Source organism: Oryx dammah, unplaced genomic scaffold, assembly GCF_014754425.2.
Source record: "Oryx dammah isolate SB20612 unplaced genomic scaffold, SCBI_Odam_1.1 HiC_scaffold_5, whole genome shotgun sequence".
In the NCBI taxonomy this organism is placed as follows: domain Eukaryota; kingdom Metazoa; phylum Chordata; class Mammalia; order Artiodactyla; family Bovidae; genus Oryx; species Oryx dammah.
This window is the reverse complement of record NW_024070189.1, coordinates 75405436-75423687: the sequence shown is the minus strand read 5'-3', so window position 1 is coordinate 75423687 and position 18252 is coordinate 75405436. Positions and strand designations below refer to the sequence as shown.

At 37.5% G+C, this 18252-nt stretch overlaps 1 protein-coding gene across 2 annotated transcripts in view; it reads right to left on the bottom strand.

Moving 5' to 3' along the window:
- The window catches only part of HSD17B4 (hydroxysteroid 17-beta dehydrogenase 4), a 103468-nt gene that overhangs the window by 41828 nt on the left and 43388 nt on the right, over positions 1-18252 (bottom strand). For both annotated transcript variants that reach the window (XM_040241695.1, XM_040241696.1), the window contains exons 9-13: positions 17320-17411; positions 14660-14684; positions 13041-13169; positions 6877-6980; positions 1949-2185 (exon numbers count right to left, since the gene is read on the bottom strand). In XM_040241695.1, the coding sequence (XP_040097629.1) occupies positions 1949-2185; positions 6877-6980; positions 13041-13169; positions 14660-14684; positions 17320-17411 (587 nt within the window). The remainder of the gene's footprint in view (positions 1-1948; positions 2186-6876; positions 6981-13040; positions 13170-14659; positions 14685-17319; positions 17412-18252) is intronic.

Here is an 18252-nt window from a genome sequence, read left to right as displayed (position 1 = left end):
AGAAAGGAAACAGAATGGGGAGGAAGATAGTGATGAGAGGACAAATGAAGGATAGCCTCAATATCATGTCTGGAAGCTTAAGGTTGGGAAGATTGGGATTCAAATCCCAAGATGGCTATCATTTCCAGTCACAGATTTTGAATACCATTCGTGATGTCCAATTCCTTTCAACTCCAAGGAAGAATTCTGAAATATCGGCTTTAATTGTTTACAAGGACATTATCCAAACAGGAGAACTGTATGCAACAAATGCCATGGGAGAGTGACTGAAACAACAAACTGCTTGGCATATATTTCTTGCCTCCCTCCCAACTTCATCAATTAATAAAATAAGTGTAGATTCTCATGGACTCAGAGAAGCAATGAACTAATGATTCTCTAGTTAAATGGGTTCTCCAATCAATCAAAATCACAGAAATCAGTTTAAGGGTCTACGATTCAACAGTTATCAACTGGGTTTATGACCTGAACCTTACTTCAAGAAATAAAATATGTGCTACCTCAAAAACCTTCTCACAATTGTTTGCTCCTTCCTTCTTGAAAGGAGCAACAAGGAAGGTATCTGCTTCTCAAATACCACATTCTCCTGACATTCCTCATACCTCACTCAGTCTCTTTCTTCCCAATCTCATTCCTCCCATTCCTTCCTTTTCATTCATTCCTTCCATCTCATTCTTTCCCAGTCTCTCTTGTTAACTCCTCCTCATCTTGTCAACCTCAATTCACCACAGGATCCCCAAACTCAGGATTTTCGCTACCTATATTCATGCACTAGTGATTTGACTTAGTTTCATGTCTTTAAATCTTACTTAAATGCTAAGAATCCCAGGAGGACCATCCCCCAACCTCTAAACTCATATATTCAACTGCCCACTTTTAATCTCCACTAAAACCAAATCCTGATCATCCCCACCTTAAAGTAACTGTACACATTTATTTTATTATACATAGTAATATGTCATATGTAACTACCATACATATTAAATATATTGTATATAATTAATTATATACATACATAGGAGAAGGCAATGGCAACCCATTCCGGTACTCTTGCCTAGAAAATCTCATGAACAGAGGAGCCTGGTGGGCTTCAGTCCATGGGGTCACTAAGAGTCGAACACGACTAAAGCGACCTAGCAGCAGCAGCAGCATACACAGATATATATGCATATACATCATCCCAGTTAACCAAACCAAAAAACTTCATCCTTGACTGCTCTTTCTTTCCATGCACATCAAGCCTTGTGCTAGAATTACTATAATAAACTCCAAACTGGTTTCTCTGCTTCCATACTTGGCCCTCATATAATCTATTCTCTACAGAGGAGCAAAAATGAGCCTGTGAGTGAACATAGCTGGATCATATCACTCCTCTGTTCAAAGCACTACAAATGGCCTCTCATATTAATCAGAGTATGAGCTGAAATTCTCAAGTGACTACAAGGCCCTCTTCTCCTGTCACTGCCCCCTTGCTCATTTACAGCTGTACTGACCTCCTTGCTGTTCCAAAATTAAGCTAAGTATGCACCTGCCTTGGGCCTTTTTCACCTATTCTGTTTCATATACTCTTTCCTCTTGCTCCTTCATCACTATGATCAGGTAATGATTATCATACAGAACTTACACATAAGGAAACTGAAGCTTAGAGAAGCTATTTACTTTTGGTCAAATAGCAACTAATGACAGAGAGAGAATTAATAACATTATGCCAAGGTTGCAGGACTGGACATAATTGTTGTTTTCTTCTTTTTGCTTGCCTTTTCAACTGCCTACCCTTCTGTTCTTAAAAAGAAAAATCAAAAGACGTGTTAAATCTTTATTCTTGAATCAACCACGACATACTATTGCATTAATGCATCACACACACACACACACTGATAAATGTGACATTTATCAATCATATTACAAGAAACAGAAAAACAGAATAAAGATTTCTTATTATGCATACCTTTGCTAAGTTGATTGAAAGCCCAGGAATCTCTGCTAATCCTCCACTCATTATAGATTTCTGAGCAAGAATAACTCCAAAGGTTGGCAAACAGGAGAAATCAGAACTCCCTTCATAAATAAATTTCATATCTTTTGGCTCCTTGATTGATGCTCCCACTCCAAGGGCATACATAATAGTGTCCAGCTCCGCATAAGAAGAATAAAATGGAGGAAATTTATGACCAATAGCTCCAGCCTGTGGATCAATTGTAGAAAATCATTTTTTCACTGATATTCTTATCAAATTTTAACTTTTCAAAACTATTAACTGTTACATATTTAGTTTTGTAAATAGAATGGTGTATTAGTTAATGTGATGGAATATGTTTCATTACATTTCATTTTTTAATAAAAACAATTAAAAACACGTGGAAAAAGATTTCATTTAGAAATAAGTACTTTTTTATAACCCACGTCCAAGGTAAGAGAAACCCAAGTAAGACAGTAGGTGTTGCCAAAGGGCATCAGAGGGCAGACACACTGAAACCATACTCACAGAAAAATAGCCAATCTAATCACACTAGGACCACAGGCTTGTCTAACTCAATGAAACTAGGCCATGCCCATGGGGCCACCCAAGATGGGCGGGTCATCGTGGAGAGGTCTGACAAAATGTCGTCCACTGGAAAAGGGAATGGCAAACCACTTCAGTATCCTGCCTTGAGAACCCATTGAACAGTATAAAAAGGCAATTTGATAGGATACTGAAAGAGGAACTCCCAGGTCAGTAGGTGCCCAATATGCTACTGGAGATCAATGGAGAAATAACTCCAGAAAGGATGAAGAGATGGAGCCAAAGCAAAAACAATACCCAGTTGTGGATGTAACTGGTGATAGAAGCAAGGTCTGATGCTGTAAAGAGCAATATTGCATAGGAACCTGGAATGTCAGGTCCATGAATCAAGGCAAATTGGAAGTGGTCAAACAGGAGATGGCAGGAGTGAACATCGACATTCTAGGAATCAGCGAACTAAAATGGACTGGAATGGGTGAATTTAACTCAGATGACCAGTATATCTACTACTGCAGGAAGGAATTCCTTAGAAGAAATGGAGTAGCCATCATGGTCAACAAGAGTCCAAAATGCAGTACTTGGATACAATCTCAAAAACGACAAAATGATCTCAGTTCGTTTCCAAGGCAAACCATTCAATATCACAGTAATCCAAGTCTATGCCTCAAGCAGTAACGCTGAAGAAGCTGAAATTGAACGGTTCTATGAAGACCTACAAGACTTTTTAGAACTAACACCCAAAAATGATATCGTTTTCATTATAGGGGACTGGAATGCAAAAGTAGGAAGTCAAGAAACACCTGGAGTAACAGGCAAATTTGGCTTTGGAATACAGAATGAAGCAGGGCAAAGGCTAATAGAGTTTTGCCAAGAAAATGCACTGGTCATAGCAAACATCCTCTTCCAACAACACGAGAGAAGACTCTACACATGGACATCACCAGATGGTCAACACCAAAATCAAACTGATTATATTCTTTGCAGCCAAAGATGGAGAAGCTCTATACAGTCAACAAAAACAAGACCAGGAGCTGATTGTGGCTCAAATCATGAACTCCTTATTGCCAAATTCAGACTCAAATTGAAGAAAGTAGGGAAAACCACTAGACCATTCAGGTATGACCTAAATCAAATCCCTTATGATTATACAATGGAAGTGAGAAATAGATTTAAGGGACTAGATCTGATAGATAGAGTGCCTGATGAATTATGGATGGAGGTTCATGACACTGTACAGGAGACAGGGATCAAGACCATCCCCATGGAAAAGAAATGCAAAAAGGCAAAATGGCTGTCTGAGGAGGCCTTAAAAATAGCTGTGAAAAGAAGAGAAGCGAAAAGCAAAGGAGAAAGGGAAAGATATAAGCATCTGAATGCAGAGTTCCAAAGAACAGCAAGAAGAGGTAAGAAAGCCTTCCTCAGCGATCAATTCAAAGAAATAGAGGAAAACAACAGAATGGGAAAGACTAGAGATCTCTTCAAGAAAATTAAAGATACCAAGAGACAATTTCATGCAAAGATGGGCTCAATAAAGGACAGAAATGGTATGGACCTAACAGAAGCAGAAGATATTAAGAAGAGGTGGCAAGAATACACAGAAGAACTGTACAAAAAAGATCTTCATGACCAAGATAATCATGATGTTGTGACGACTGACCTAGAGCCAGACATCCTGGAATGTGAAGTCAAGTGGGCCTTAGAAAGCATCACTATGAACAAAGCTAGTAGAGGTGATGGAATTCCAGTGGAGCTGTTTCAAATCCTGAAAGATGATGCTGTAAAGTGCTGCACTCAATATGCCAGCAAATTTGGAAAATTCAGCAGTGGCCACAGGACTGGAAAAGGTCAGTTTTCATTCCAATCCCAAAGAAAGCAATACCAAAGAATGCTCAAACTACTGCACAATTACACTCACTTCACATGCTAGTAAAGTAATGCTCAAAATTCTCCAAGCCAGGCTTCAGCAATACGTGAACCATGAACTTCCAGATGTTCAAGCTGGTTTTAGAAAAGGCAGAGGAACCAGAGATCAAATTGCCAACATCTGCTGGATCATGGAAAAAGCAAGAGAGTTCCAGAAAAACATCTACTTCTGCTTTATTGACTATGCCAAAGCCTTTGACTGTATGGATCACTATTAACTGTGGAAAATTCTGAAAGAGATGGGAATACCAGACCACGTGACCTGCCTCTTGAGAAACCTATATGCAGGTCAGGAAGCAACAGTTAGAACGGGACATGGAACAACAGACTGGTTCTAAATAGGAAAAGGAGTACGTCAAGGCTCTATATTGTAACCCTGCTTATTTAACTTCTATGCAGAGTACATCATGAGAAACGCCGGGCTGGAAGAAGCACAAGCTGGAATCAAGACTGCCGGGAGAAATAACAACCTCAGATATGCAGATGACATCGCCCTTATGGCAGAAAGTGAAGAGGAACTAAAAAGCCTCTTGATGAAAGTGAAAGACGAGAGTGAAAAAGTTGGCTTAAAGCTCAACATTCAGAAAACGAAGATCATGGCATCTGGTCCCATCACTTCATGTCAAATAGATGGGGAAACAGTGGAAACAGTGTCAGACTTTATTTTGGGGGGCTCCAAAATCACTGCAGATGGTGACTGCAGCCATGAAATTAAAAGACGCTTATCCTTGGAAGAAAAGTTATGACCAACCTAGACAGCATATTCAAAGGCAGAGACATTACTTTGCCAACTAAGGTCCGTCTAGTCAAGGCTATGGTTTTTCCAGTGGTCATGTATGGATGTGAGAGTTGGACTGTGAAGAAAGCTGAGTGCCGAAGAATTGATGCTTTTGAACTGTGGTGTTGGAGAAGACTCTTGAGAGTCCCTTGGACTGCAAGGAGATCCAACCAGTCCATTCTGAAGGAGATCAACCCTGGGATTTCTTTGAAGGAATGATGCTAAAGCTGAAACTCCAGTACTCTGGCCACCTCATGTGAAGAGTTGACTCATTGGAAAAGACTCTGATGCTGGGAGGAATTGGGGGCAGGAGGAGAAGGGGATGACAGAGGATGAGATGGCTGGATGGCATCACCGACTCGATGGACGTGAATCTGAGTGAACTCCAGGAGTTGGTGATGGACAGGGAGGCGTGCTGCGATTCACGGGGTCACAAAGAGTCGGACAGAACTAAGCGACTGAACTGAACTGACTGACTGACTTTTTTATTGCCTGCTTCCTGCTAACAGATAGGATATGTCATTCAAGCTTCCTGTCTCTGATGATGAAAAACCCTATTAATTCAGTGATTGTTAGCTACTCAAAATTATAAAAAATAATTTTATTTTAAATGGGGATAGTGAACAGCTCTGCAAACTCTATTATATAAAAGTATAAACAGTAGAGCAAAACGCTGCTTAGTGCTTATTATAAATTAGACTCCCTCATAATGGGTGGATCTAAAATTAGTTTTTTCCTTAAGTCGTTACCCAGGTTGTTCTTTATCTAACTGGATACTGTATTTTCTACTTAGTGATGACCTGCCTAGCGAATTTGTGAAGCATATTAGGTTATAAAAGAATGATGTCCAAGTTTTGATCACTTTCATTCTAAGCAGGAGTCAACAAACAACAGCCAAGACTTAAGAATGATTTTTTACATCTTTTAAGAGTGGTCTAATAAAAGAAAAATAAGATTATGTGTCAGAAACAGTGTATGGTCCATCTAGCCTAAAATATTTACTATCTGGCCTTTAACCAAAAAGTGGGCCAACAGAGTAAAGTCACATTTATAAACTGATCATATTCTCAGAGTTAAAATTAGATTGTTTATTTTATCACTATGTCTGCCGTGAGTCACAGAACACCACAACTGAATGTGTCAAATTATTTATTTCTTATTTATGCACTACAATTTAAAAAAAAAAAAAAGGAGATGCACCAGAGATAGTTAATCAGTAAACTTCACGAGAGCTATAACCAGACTTCTATTAGACTTTCTGATACAGTGGAGACTTTTTACTTGCAGCCATGTTGACATATTTCCAAAATACAATCTGTCAATGCTTTCTCTTAAAAGACATGACTCAGAAGAAGCACTAAACTAAATATCCTTTTCTAAAAAGTTAGAAAGTGATGAAAGTATGATTATCAAAATGCTCCAAAATACAAAAGACACACTGAAGAAGAGTAAGTAAAAGTTACATTTAATATTTTAACCTTAATTCATTCAAATTTTATACATATTTAGCACATGTTTTATACAGTTTTATGGTCACTTATCTTTCCTATTTAACAATAAATTAATAGCTCGGAAAACCACTTTTTGCATGAAAGCAAAGAGAAAGAAAAAAAGGAAAGAAAAGAAGAAATCTTTAGAGAAGGCACAGTTTTAGGTTTTCTCCTCCACTTACAAATTCAGATGTGGCTGCTGATGTTGCATGACTGGTAGGATTTGCTGAAACTTCTCCACCTGAATTTATTTTATTTAGAGCTTCAACTATATTGCCAATGGACTCTAAAAAAACAAAAAGGATAATAAATAATAATAATAATAATGCTTTTTATCCATCGATGGATGAATGGATAACAATGTGGTATATATATATATATATATATAGGAATATTACTCAGCCATAAAAAGAACTGAAATAATGTTAAATAAAGACATGGGTGGACCCAGAGATTGTCATACTGAGTGACGTAAGTCAGAAAGAAAGACAAATACCCGCAATATCACTTATATGTAGAATCTAAAAAAAAATGATACAAATGAACTTACTTATTAAACAGAGTTATAGGTGTATAAAACAAACCAGTGGTTACCAAGGGAGAAGAGGAGAGGGGAAGGAATAAACTGGGAAATTGTAATTGATGTATATACACGACTACACATAAAACACATATCTAATAAGTACCTACCGTATAGCACAGGGAATTCTACTCAGTACTCCATAATGACTAAATGGGAAACGAATCCAGAAAAGAGTGGATACATGTATAACTGATTCACTTTGCTGTACAACAGAAACTAACACAACATTGTAAATCAACTATACTCCAATAAAAATTAATTTTAAAAAATCACTCCAAGGTCGACGAACCTCGAGTCTGTTATACAGAATGAAGTCAGTCAGAAAGAGAAAAGTAAATATCATATGTGATGTGCTAAGTTGCTTCAGTCACGTCTGACTCTTTGCGACCCTATGAACTGTAGCCCACCAGGCTTTTCAATCCATGGGGTTCTCCAAGCAAGAGTACTGAAGAGGTTTGCCATGGCCTTCTCCAGGGGATCTTCCCAACTCAGGGATCAAACCCACGTCTCTTACATCTCCTGCACTGGCAGACAGGTTCTTTACGACTAGTGCCACCTGGGAAGCCCAAATATCATATATTAATGCATATATATGGAATCCAGGAAAACAGTACTGATGAACCAATTTGCAGGACAGGAATAGAGATGCAGACATAGAAAATGGACTTGTGGACACAGCAGGGGAAGGGCAGGTGACGAAATGAGACAGTAGCATCGACATATATACCCTGCTGCTGTTAAGTCGCTTCCGTTGTGTCAGACTCTGTGTGACCCCAGAGATGGCAGCCCACCAGAATCTGCTGTCCCCGGGACTCTCCAGGCAAGAACACTGGAGTGGGTTGCCATTTCCTTCTCCAACCCATGAAAGTGAAAAGTGAAAGTGAAGTCGCTCAGTTGTGTCCAACTCTTTGCAACCCCATGGACTGCAGCCTACCAGGCTCCTCCGCCCATGGGATTTTCCAGGCAAGAGTACTGCAGTGGGGTGCCATTGCCTTCTCCGATATATACACTAGCTATGTGTAAAACAGATAGTTAGTGGGAAGCTTCTATATAGCACAAGGAACTCAGCTTGCTTCTCTGTGATGACAGGGAGGGATGGGGTCCAGGGGAGAGGGAAGGTGGAAGAGAGGCTCAAGAGGGAGGGGATATATGTATACTTAGAGCTGATTCATGTTGTTGTATAGCAGAAACCAGTAGAACATTATAAAGCAATTGTCCTCCAATTAAAAATAAATTTAAAAATACCACTCCCACTAAGGTACAGGAAAAATATTTGCATATGTGAAACATCTAGCCAGTTATTACACAGTGCCATTTAAATAGAGGTATACCAAAAAAAAAAGTGACATACATAACAAACTTCCAGATTTTTCTTATATAGAACTATATTTCATTTGTACTGAAAAGAATTTTCAGTCATGAAATTCAAGTCCCTCAACTGTAGGATAACTAAAGATGCACAAACTGAATTTTCTCTTTAGGATACTGAAACTTAAATAAGACAGAGTGCTTTGGTAAACCTATTACATAAAGATCACAAAAGCATCACCTTTCAAGAGTCATAAAGAGCTAATGTTCCCCTGGTGAAATCCAAATAAAAGTTTTCTACAAAAAAAAAAAAATGCTTTTGTTACACATGTGACTAAGAAAAACTACAATGCTTTAGATAACCACGCCTGTAATATCCAGCAAACCTACTACAGAAACTTCACTTGTGTTCATGAACTGACTATATGATGTCAGGCTATTATTACAGGAAAAAAATGTGAAAGACTGAGCAGACGAGATAACTGAGTGTTTCAGGTTATGATTCTAAGGAGGCTCAGAGTTTTCCAAAGTCTCTTGAGCCATTTTACAATTCTGTAAAGTGGGACCCTTGTCCGCAGGCATACAATTCAAAGCTGGTGGAGGGAAAAATAATTTCCCTTCTTTCCCCACCATCACCCCTCCTCCAGGATGCAACAACGTCAAGATTACCCCCCAGGTCTCTGTACAGGTAATCTCAGAAAATATTACTGAAAATTCTTCCCCAGAAAACCAACCATTATGACCAGTGACTCCAGAGAGAGGTCAGAAGCTGCTAGTCTGAGATCTAAAAGGTTAATTAAAGAGACTCATGGAGCATCCACATGTGCCTTAAGATTCCAAAAGCTCTGGGACCTTCCTAACAAACCTTATAAACATGGGCCTTCTCCTAAACTCAGACAAAAATGGTACCTAGACTACAGAGATGACCAAGGGTTTCTGCCATTCCTGGTGAAGCTAGTGGAGAAGTTTCTTGCCTACTAATGCTTCTCTTACCACCCCATTTAGGTTGCTGCCTAGATAGGAGGCCACTTTACTGAAAGCATCAGGGCTCCCTGGTGGCACAGCAGTAAAGAAACCACCTGCCAAGGCAGGAGACGCAGGTATGATCCCCGAGTCAGGAAGACCCCCTGGAGAAGGAAATGGCAACACACTTCAGTATTCTTGCCTGGGAAATCCCATGGACAGAGGAGCCTCTCCTGGAGCCTGACACAACTCCACGACTAAACAACTACCTTGGTACAGACTGACAGTACTGAACTCACAAACAGACCACCTGAATTAACTCTTGGCTCAAACACTGAGAAAGTGAGGCCCACTTATTCAACTTTTCTGAAATTTAGTTCCATCATCTGTAAAATGAGAACACTGATATGGGTGCTTGGAAAGTCTCGATTTCACAAACAATGTAAGGTTTTTTCCTCTACTTCAAATACTAGGGGTATCTTTTCATGTATAAGTACATAATTCATTAGTTAGCTTTTTCTTTATATTAGTCTAATACTTTTTAAAATTAATTTATCTATTTTAATTGGAGGCTAATTACTTTACAATACCATAGTGGTTTTTGCCATACATTGACATGAATCAGCCACGGGTGTACATGTGTCCCCCATCCCGAACCCCCCTCTCACCTCCCTCCCCATCCCATCCCTCTGGGTTGTCCCAGTGTACCGGCTTTGAGTGCCCTGTTTCATGCATCAAACTTAGACTGGTCATCTATTTCACATACGGTAATATACTGTTTCAATGCTGTTCTATCAAATCATCCCACCCCTGCCTTCTCCCACAGAGTCCAAATGTCTGTTCTTTGTATCTATGTCTCTTTTATTGTCTCACATATAGGGTTGTCATTACCATCTTTCTAAACTCCATATATATGTGTTAATATACTGTATTGGTGTTTTTCTCACTGACTTCACTTGGTATAATAGGCTCCAGTTTCATCCACCTCATTAGAACTGATTCAAATGTGTTCTTTTTAATAGCTAAATAATACTCCACTGTGTATATGTACCACAGCCTTCTTATCCATTCATCTGGTGATGGACATCTAGGTTGCTTCCATGTCCTGGCTATTATAAACAGTGCTGCAATGAGCATTGGGGTACACAAGTCTCTTTCAATTCTGGTCTCCTCAATGTGAATGCCCAGCAGTGGGATTGCTGGGTCATAAGGCAGTTCTATTTTCAGTTTTTTAAGGACTCTCCACACTGTTCTCCATAGTGGCTGTACTAGTTTGCATTCCTACCAATACTGTAAGAGGGTTCCCTTTTCTCCACACCCTCTCCAGCATTTATTGCTTGTAGACTTTTGGATAGCAGCCATTCTGACTGGCGTGAGATGGTACCTCACTGTGGTTTTGATTTGCTTTTCTCTGATAATGAGTGATGTTGAGCATCTTTTCATGTGTTTGTTACCCATCTGTATGTCTTCTTTGGAGAAATGTCTGTTTAGTTCTTTGGCCCATTTTTGATTGAGTCGTTTATTTTTCTGGCATTGAGCTGCAGGAGTTGTTTGTATATTTTTGAGATTAACTATAAAACTCATAGAGGAAAACAGGCAAAACACTCTCTGACATAAGTCACAGCAAGATCCTCTATGACCCACCTCCCAGAGTAATGGAAATAAAAGCAAAAATAAACAAATGGGACCTAATTAAACTTAAAAAACATTTGACAATGAAGAAAACTATAAGCAAGGTGAAAAGACAGCCTTCAGAGTGGGAGAAAATAATAGCAAACAAAGCAACTGACAAAGAATTAGTCTAATATTTTTAAGGCAATAAAGTGGAATTCTGACATCAGAGAAAAGTTTTTAAGATATTTCTTCCTTTTTTCTTTTTCTTCATTTTCATTGATAGGTGATTGCTATTCATAGACTAAATTTACCTCAAATACTAAAAAAAAGAATACAGAAAATGATACTGCAAATGACATAACAATCATACTCTGATTGAGAAAAGCATAACGAATATTTCAGCAAGTGTACCAGCAGACAGGGAAGCATCATTAGGATAAAAAGAAAAATAACAGGCTAGTCATTTTTCAGATATATTCTTCTATTGAATATTAAATATAATGCTGGGGGAAAAATAATTTTCCTGTAAAGAATTCCAATTCATGATCTTTCCTAGACAGGCCCTTTAAATTTCATATACTATATATATACATGAGTTATACTAGCAAAAACAATATAATTTTTATTGGTCATTTCCTGTGGCATACCATAGACAATTCAGTAACTCAAGATAACAAGCATTTACTAAATGCTTTCTATGAGTTCAGCACTACCCTAGCACCAAATACAAAAGAAGGACACACAAGATATAGTCTCTGCCTCCAAAAGAACTCTCCAGTTAAGAAACCACCTACTTACGAAAAAAAAAAAAAAAAGCAGTGGAAAGCAGTTGTGATTAGACACTCAAGCGGGAGAGCTCAACAAAGAGAGAGATCCATGAAAGCCAGAATATCTGGGAAGATGTTGTTGAACATCTAGGGCTTGAGTTTTTCTGAAGAAGCACTGAGATTAGCAGAGGTGATAAAAGGAGTAAGGAACATCTTAGAAAGGCAGAGAAACAGTAACAAGGACAAAGTGCTAAAACAAAGCAAAATCTATTCACTAGATAGAAAAGCCCTAAGCCTAAATAAACTAGACTTAAACTTTTGAGGAAATTAAAAAAAAAAAAAATCAAGTCAGATAAGGAGCATGTGATTAGCTATGGCAAGACTGAAATCAACCATCAGATGGGGAATAGATGCATTGAACACAAATGGGTAAACACTTTCTACCATCCCTCAATCACACATGTACTGAAAAACTAGGATCATAAGAAAACTGGAAAAACTAGACTTCCCTAGTGGCACAGCTGATAAGAATCTGCCAGCTAATGCAGGTGACACAGGTTTGATAGTTGATCCAGGAAGATTCCACACACAAAGGGGCAACTAAGCTCGCATGCCACTCCTACTGAAGCCCTTGTGCTCTAGGGTCCACAAGCCACAGCTACTGAGCCTGTGGGCTGCAACTACTGGACCCTACCTGCTCTAGAACCTGTGTTCTGAAACAAGAGAAGCCACTGCAATGAGAAGCCCCAGCACTGCAACAAAGAGTAGCCAGTCCCTGCTCTCTGCAGCTAGAGAAAGCCCATGCAAAAGCAATGAAGTTCCAGCACAATTATAAATAAACAAAAAGACCACTAGATGCTCATATTTTTAAAATAAATAAAAATAAAAAGAGGCTTGAAAAAAAATGTAACAGGCCAAAAATAAAATTGATGAACTGACAGTGGGAGTAACATACACATCTGAAGTTGGAGAGTTCTAGTTACTGGAGCAGAAAATGTACTATGGATGATTCGAGCATCTAAGTTAGCACAGTTAAGAAGATAGTTCCATAAGGGAAGAGAATGCTTTATTGCCTCTGATTCCCCAGGCAGGACTGAACTCACTTCTTTACCTTGAATACTCCGAGGCTTGGTGGCATTATCGAAATCACAGATCTTCGTCCAGTTAGCCTTCACTGCCTCAGGAGTCATTGGCTGAGTCCTCTGTCTCACAAGGGCTCCAAGGCTTCGCTCCCATCGTACTGGTTATAGAAACAAAACTGAGATGCTGAACACATAGACAGAAAGCAGAATTCATGAGTCCAATGATTTTTTTTTTTAACTTCAAGAAAGATGGAATTTGGAAAGAAGATTCTAACTTCTAAAGACTTTTACTACAAGCCTTAAATGGCATTTTATTCTTAAAATAACAAACCCACTAAGATAGTATTAAACTTCTTTTTTTTAATATTTAAAGCTGAAGCAAAAAACCTCTTTTTCCTCTGACTATGCCAGATACTACTAAAGGTAGGATGAATTACTGAATCAGAAAAGTTAAATTATATATAATCACACAAAAAGACTGACTTCATCACCACAGATCACTTAGATACTACACTTCAGGGTAACGGAACAGAATAGAGCATTGCTGGATAGCAAACTGAAATGATAACAGGTCAGAGACTCCATATAATCAAATTAATGTATCAGACAGCCCCAAATAATTCTCTTTTCCTCCTTTTGCTCTTCTTCTCTATCCAGGGGGAGTCAACTTGATTGCCCAGATTCACAAAAATCATCATTGCTGTGTAAGTTCCAAGATTTTTAACACTGTTTCTTTTTTATAAGGCCTCAGAAATAAATAATCACTAGAAACCTTATTTAAACATAATGGTCAGATTTTGATGATGACTAAATTGAAGATTTGTCTTGGGGAATGACAGAAGCCTCTAGAGATGTCCTACTGATAAAGTTCCACATATGGCTTTTATTGCAATACCTAACCTTTCTTTCTTTAAGATATCACAAGATACTTAAAAATGTTTGAATAATATAAGTTACTTCATAACTGGATAGATCATTAATAATACTCTACTGTAACAATGTCATCCACTAATAGCAGACTATTAAATAATTCAATTAATTTCAATACCAACATCCAACTGAAAACTTGAATTGGGACACTGGGATGTTCACAACTTTTTTTTTAATGCCATAAAGTAATTATCCAGTTTGGAGCTCACAGCATTTAAGAACTGGGGGAAGAAAGGACTGAAGCCAGATGAATTTACTACTGGGCTGAAGAAGAGTAGCTCCAAGGAAGGAAAGAGTCAATGAGAGAAGTAGAGAACCTGCCAGCTGAGCCATCTAGGACACAGCTTCTCCCATCTTTTCAAAAAATGCTCTCCCTCCCACTCACTCCTCTGCTGAACAACCATGTGGGGTGTGTCAGAGACATGGAAAGACAAACATCAACACAGAAACTGTGTTGTCTGAAGAAACAGCCAGCTCTGAAGAAGACATACTGAATAAGGACTGCCAACCGGAAAAAAAATTGAAAAGATCCCTGAAAATGGTACAGGCGTGCAGGACAACTTCCTTTATTTAGAAGATGTATTTGCTATAACAATGTTTGAGTTTGATTATGCGTGCACTAGATCCTATAGTTAGACATTTGACAGCTCTAACTGGATATACAGGTTTAAAAATATGGAAATAATGTACAGCAAACCAAAAATCAAAAGACACTTACATTTTCCAATCCATCCTGCTCCAACCTACCAAAAAGAGGGGGACAAAGTTATACCATCTAATGTGGAACTACTAATAGAATTTTCAAAATTTAAAAAAACAAACAGCTATTTAACAGTATCAAAATGCTAGATGACAATGGATGAAAAAACATGCTAAATCTACTAAACCTACAGATCTACTAAAGCCCACTGGCCCACATGACTCTGCACTATTTATGCAATCAAAGTAGAAAACTTAAGCAGCAGCTACAGTAGAAACATATGTAGTAAGCATGATTCTGCAAGGTGTGATACCAGTTCTTCTATTGACTAGCTGTGCAATCCTGGTCAAACTATTTGACTTCCCTATACCCAAGATTCCACTTATGTAAAATCAGGATAATAATACACTCTCCATGAGGTAACCATGAAGGTTAAACAATATAAATACCAAATGTGCCCAGTGCATCACTTGAAATACATGTCCTCTACAAAGACTTAATGAATAAAAATAAATAAACAAAAAGTTAACAAAAAACAAAACCAGCATTTGACTTAATGAACTACATAGTCATTTTAATGAAACACCTTTATATATAGATAAGGCAAATGACCAAATACATTAATCACCATGCAGAAAGACAATATATTTTTCCAAAAGTCATTCAAGGAAATCCTCAGAAGAAAATGTCTGACGGAAGAAAACCTTTTTGTCCTATCGTCAAACACCATAACTACAGTGTTCCAATGCATATAAGAGAAGATATTATCAGCAAACACACTTCTCAGTGGCTCTAGGTTCAAGAGTGTGGCTTTTAATTACCCTTTCCTTTATATATATTAATAGGACAATCAACCTTGATGGCTGTCGGTGGCATGGCACTGATAACAGGCAAGAAAAACATCATCTTTTAACATATTTGGGGAGTGAAGCCACAAGCTGCAAACTCGTCTCAAGCGCTAAGAAACAATACCTCCAATTGACCCAAAACATCTCTGCCATTCTAGATATTTATCAAAACTTTGCAAAGTGGCAACTTACATTCGAGGTTTAAGTCAGGATATTACACACCTCTCTTACGTATTTTGTACTCAATTTTGCATACCCAGTGTCCCTTGCTAAAAATGTCCACGATGTAGTAAAATAAAGCAATAACACAAGACTTCACTCAGCATTATCCTAATTATCTGTGTATGGATGAGTGTGTGTGTAAAATGCATATATAAAAAAGAGAGACTACCCATGTAAAATGCACATCTAATAAAAGACTGGGAGAGAATATACATAAAAATATGAATAGGAATAATCTCTGGATAGTGGTAATGTGGATGATTTTATTTTCTTCTATATCTTCCCCTGCATATTTGAAGTTTTCTAAAAAAAAGCATATGTTATTTTTGTTCACAGAATTAATAACAAATATAAACATAAAAGACAAATAGATTTTTAAAACTCCCTTAATAAGATGATAAGACATGCAGGCCAAATTTGGAGCTCCACAGGGCTTCATATTATTAAATCTTATCTTCTATAAACCTAGGTCATAAAGTTCTTTCCACCTTTAATTTTTACAATTCGCAATCAATTGTGACTGTGATTAAGATAGTGGAGGTATCTACCTCTGCTTAGACCTGTATAAACTGCTTTTCACTTACTAAACAGCTTTTTACTCAAATAAATCAGACTAATATATCATTAATTTCAAACTGAGCCAGGTTATTTTGCTACCAAGAAACAGTTTTGGAGTCATGTATTTCCACATTCAATAGGTTTATTATCATATTACCACAGAGAATCAAACAAAGGAGGATGATCTAAAACATAACAGCTCATGCTAGAAAAGAAAAAAAGATCAAACTCAAATGAGGACTCAAAAATACAGGGACTTTTATGGCAGGCCTGTGGTTAAGACATGCTGCACTCCCAAGGCAACTAAGATCCTATAAGCTGCAGGCACAGCCAAAATGTGTGTGTGTGTGTGTATATCTCACTGGATGGTGTGATTATGTGTGGCTTTTATTTTTATAACATTTATAAAGCTTTGCAACAGGGAAAAATAGAAAAGTTTCTTTTTAAAGGCAATACAACTAATAATTTATGTTTACTGATCTTTCATACCCAGACTGAATTCTTGCTATACTGATATAATAGTTAAAATTAAAGGGTGACTGCTATGTATACTAAAAGTTTAAAAATATGATTTCCAGTTCTCATAGCAAAACCCCAAGAAAACTGAACTCAGGGAGATTAATCTGTACATTACTCCAGAGAGTCAGCAATTACCAGAGCAAGAAATCAAAATACAACCTGGCTGACTTTAAACCATCAGTTCTAGCCTTTCACTTTATTACTCAATATCTCAATATCAAAAAAATAAGATTTTCTGTATGACTAAATGCATCATACAAATCACAATCTTTCATCTGACAACAACATCAGAAAAAAATAACTAGGGAAAAACAGAATTTACAAGTTGCTGTTACTTTCCCAAAAAAGGATATCAGTCATACTTGTTCCTTAATTATAACATAGATATAATATTAAAAATACACATAAGTGATATCAACTGATATAGACTTTTACAGGCATAAAAAATTGAAAAATATGAATTTTTGAATCTTTTTTTATATTTTATTTTACAAATATTGTTTTGGGAAAAAGTAGAAAGGTGCAGAATACCTCAAACAAGCCACCATTTTCTTCACAACTCTCATGGCAAAGCCAAAGGACCAGGGGTGCCACATAATCTGGCTTTAGGGCTTCCAGAAGATCTGAAATAAATAGCAAAAAAATCCTTACAAACAAGAATATATACATATTCCATCAATTACTTTATTTTCTAAAAATTCCTTACTTATAGATTCAGAGACTTTTTAAATAAGAAAAAAAATCAAATATACAAAATGAATTAGTATTAACATCCAAGGCTTTTAGAAGAATCTTTTCATCCCAATGGAGACTTTCAGGTTTTTAAACATAACAGCTCATGCTAGAAAAGCATACAGAAAGCATCAGACATACTCTTCCAAGGTCAGTAACGTTCTGTTTAGTAGACAAGTTAAAGCTGTCTCAGCGAAGACTGGTAAGCAAAGGCATACACAGCATAAGGAACTTAGATACCAGCAATTCACAAAACTATTTTGCTCTCCCAGGAGCTAGAAAACTATAAAAGAGCCCTGACAAGTGTAATGATAGTAAGATAATGATGCAAAATGGACCATGCAGCCATTACTGATGAGTCACAAAGGGCAGGAAATATCTTCCTGTTGCATACCTTCTGTGAGCAACTTAACAGGCAGAAAGGTGCTACACAAAGAGCATGAACACCTGTATTTTACTGCCAGCCCTGCCACATAGGCAACTTAGGGCACTGAGAACATCACTTAACTCTCAAGGGCATGTGTCTGCATCTGTAAGATGGTAGTCAAAATGCTTTACCTGTCCTGCCACTATGCACATGATTGTTTACTACCTCTCAACCATAAAAAAAAAAAAAAAAAAAAAAAATGCTTTACCTGCCCATTCTACCAAGTCGTTCCAAGGTTCAAAAGAGATATAATTTGTTAACACAGCTTATAAACTTTAAAGAATCAAATAAATGTAAATTTTAAT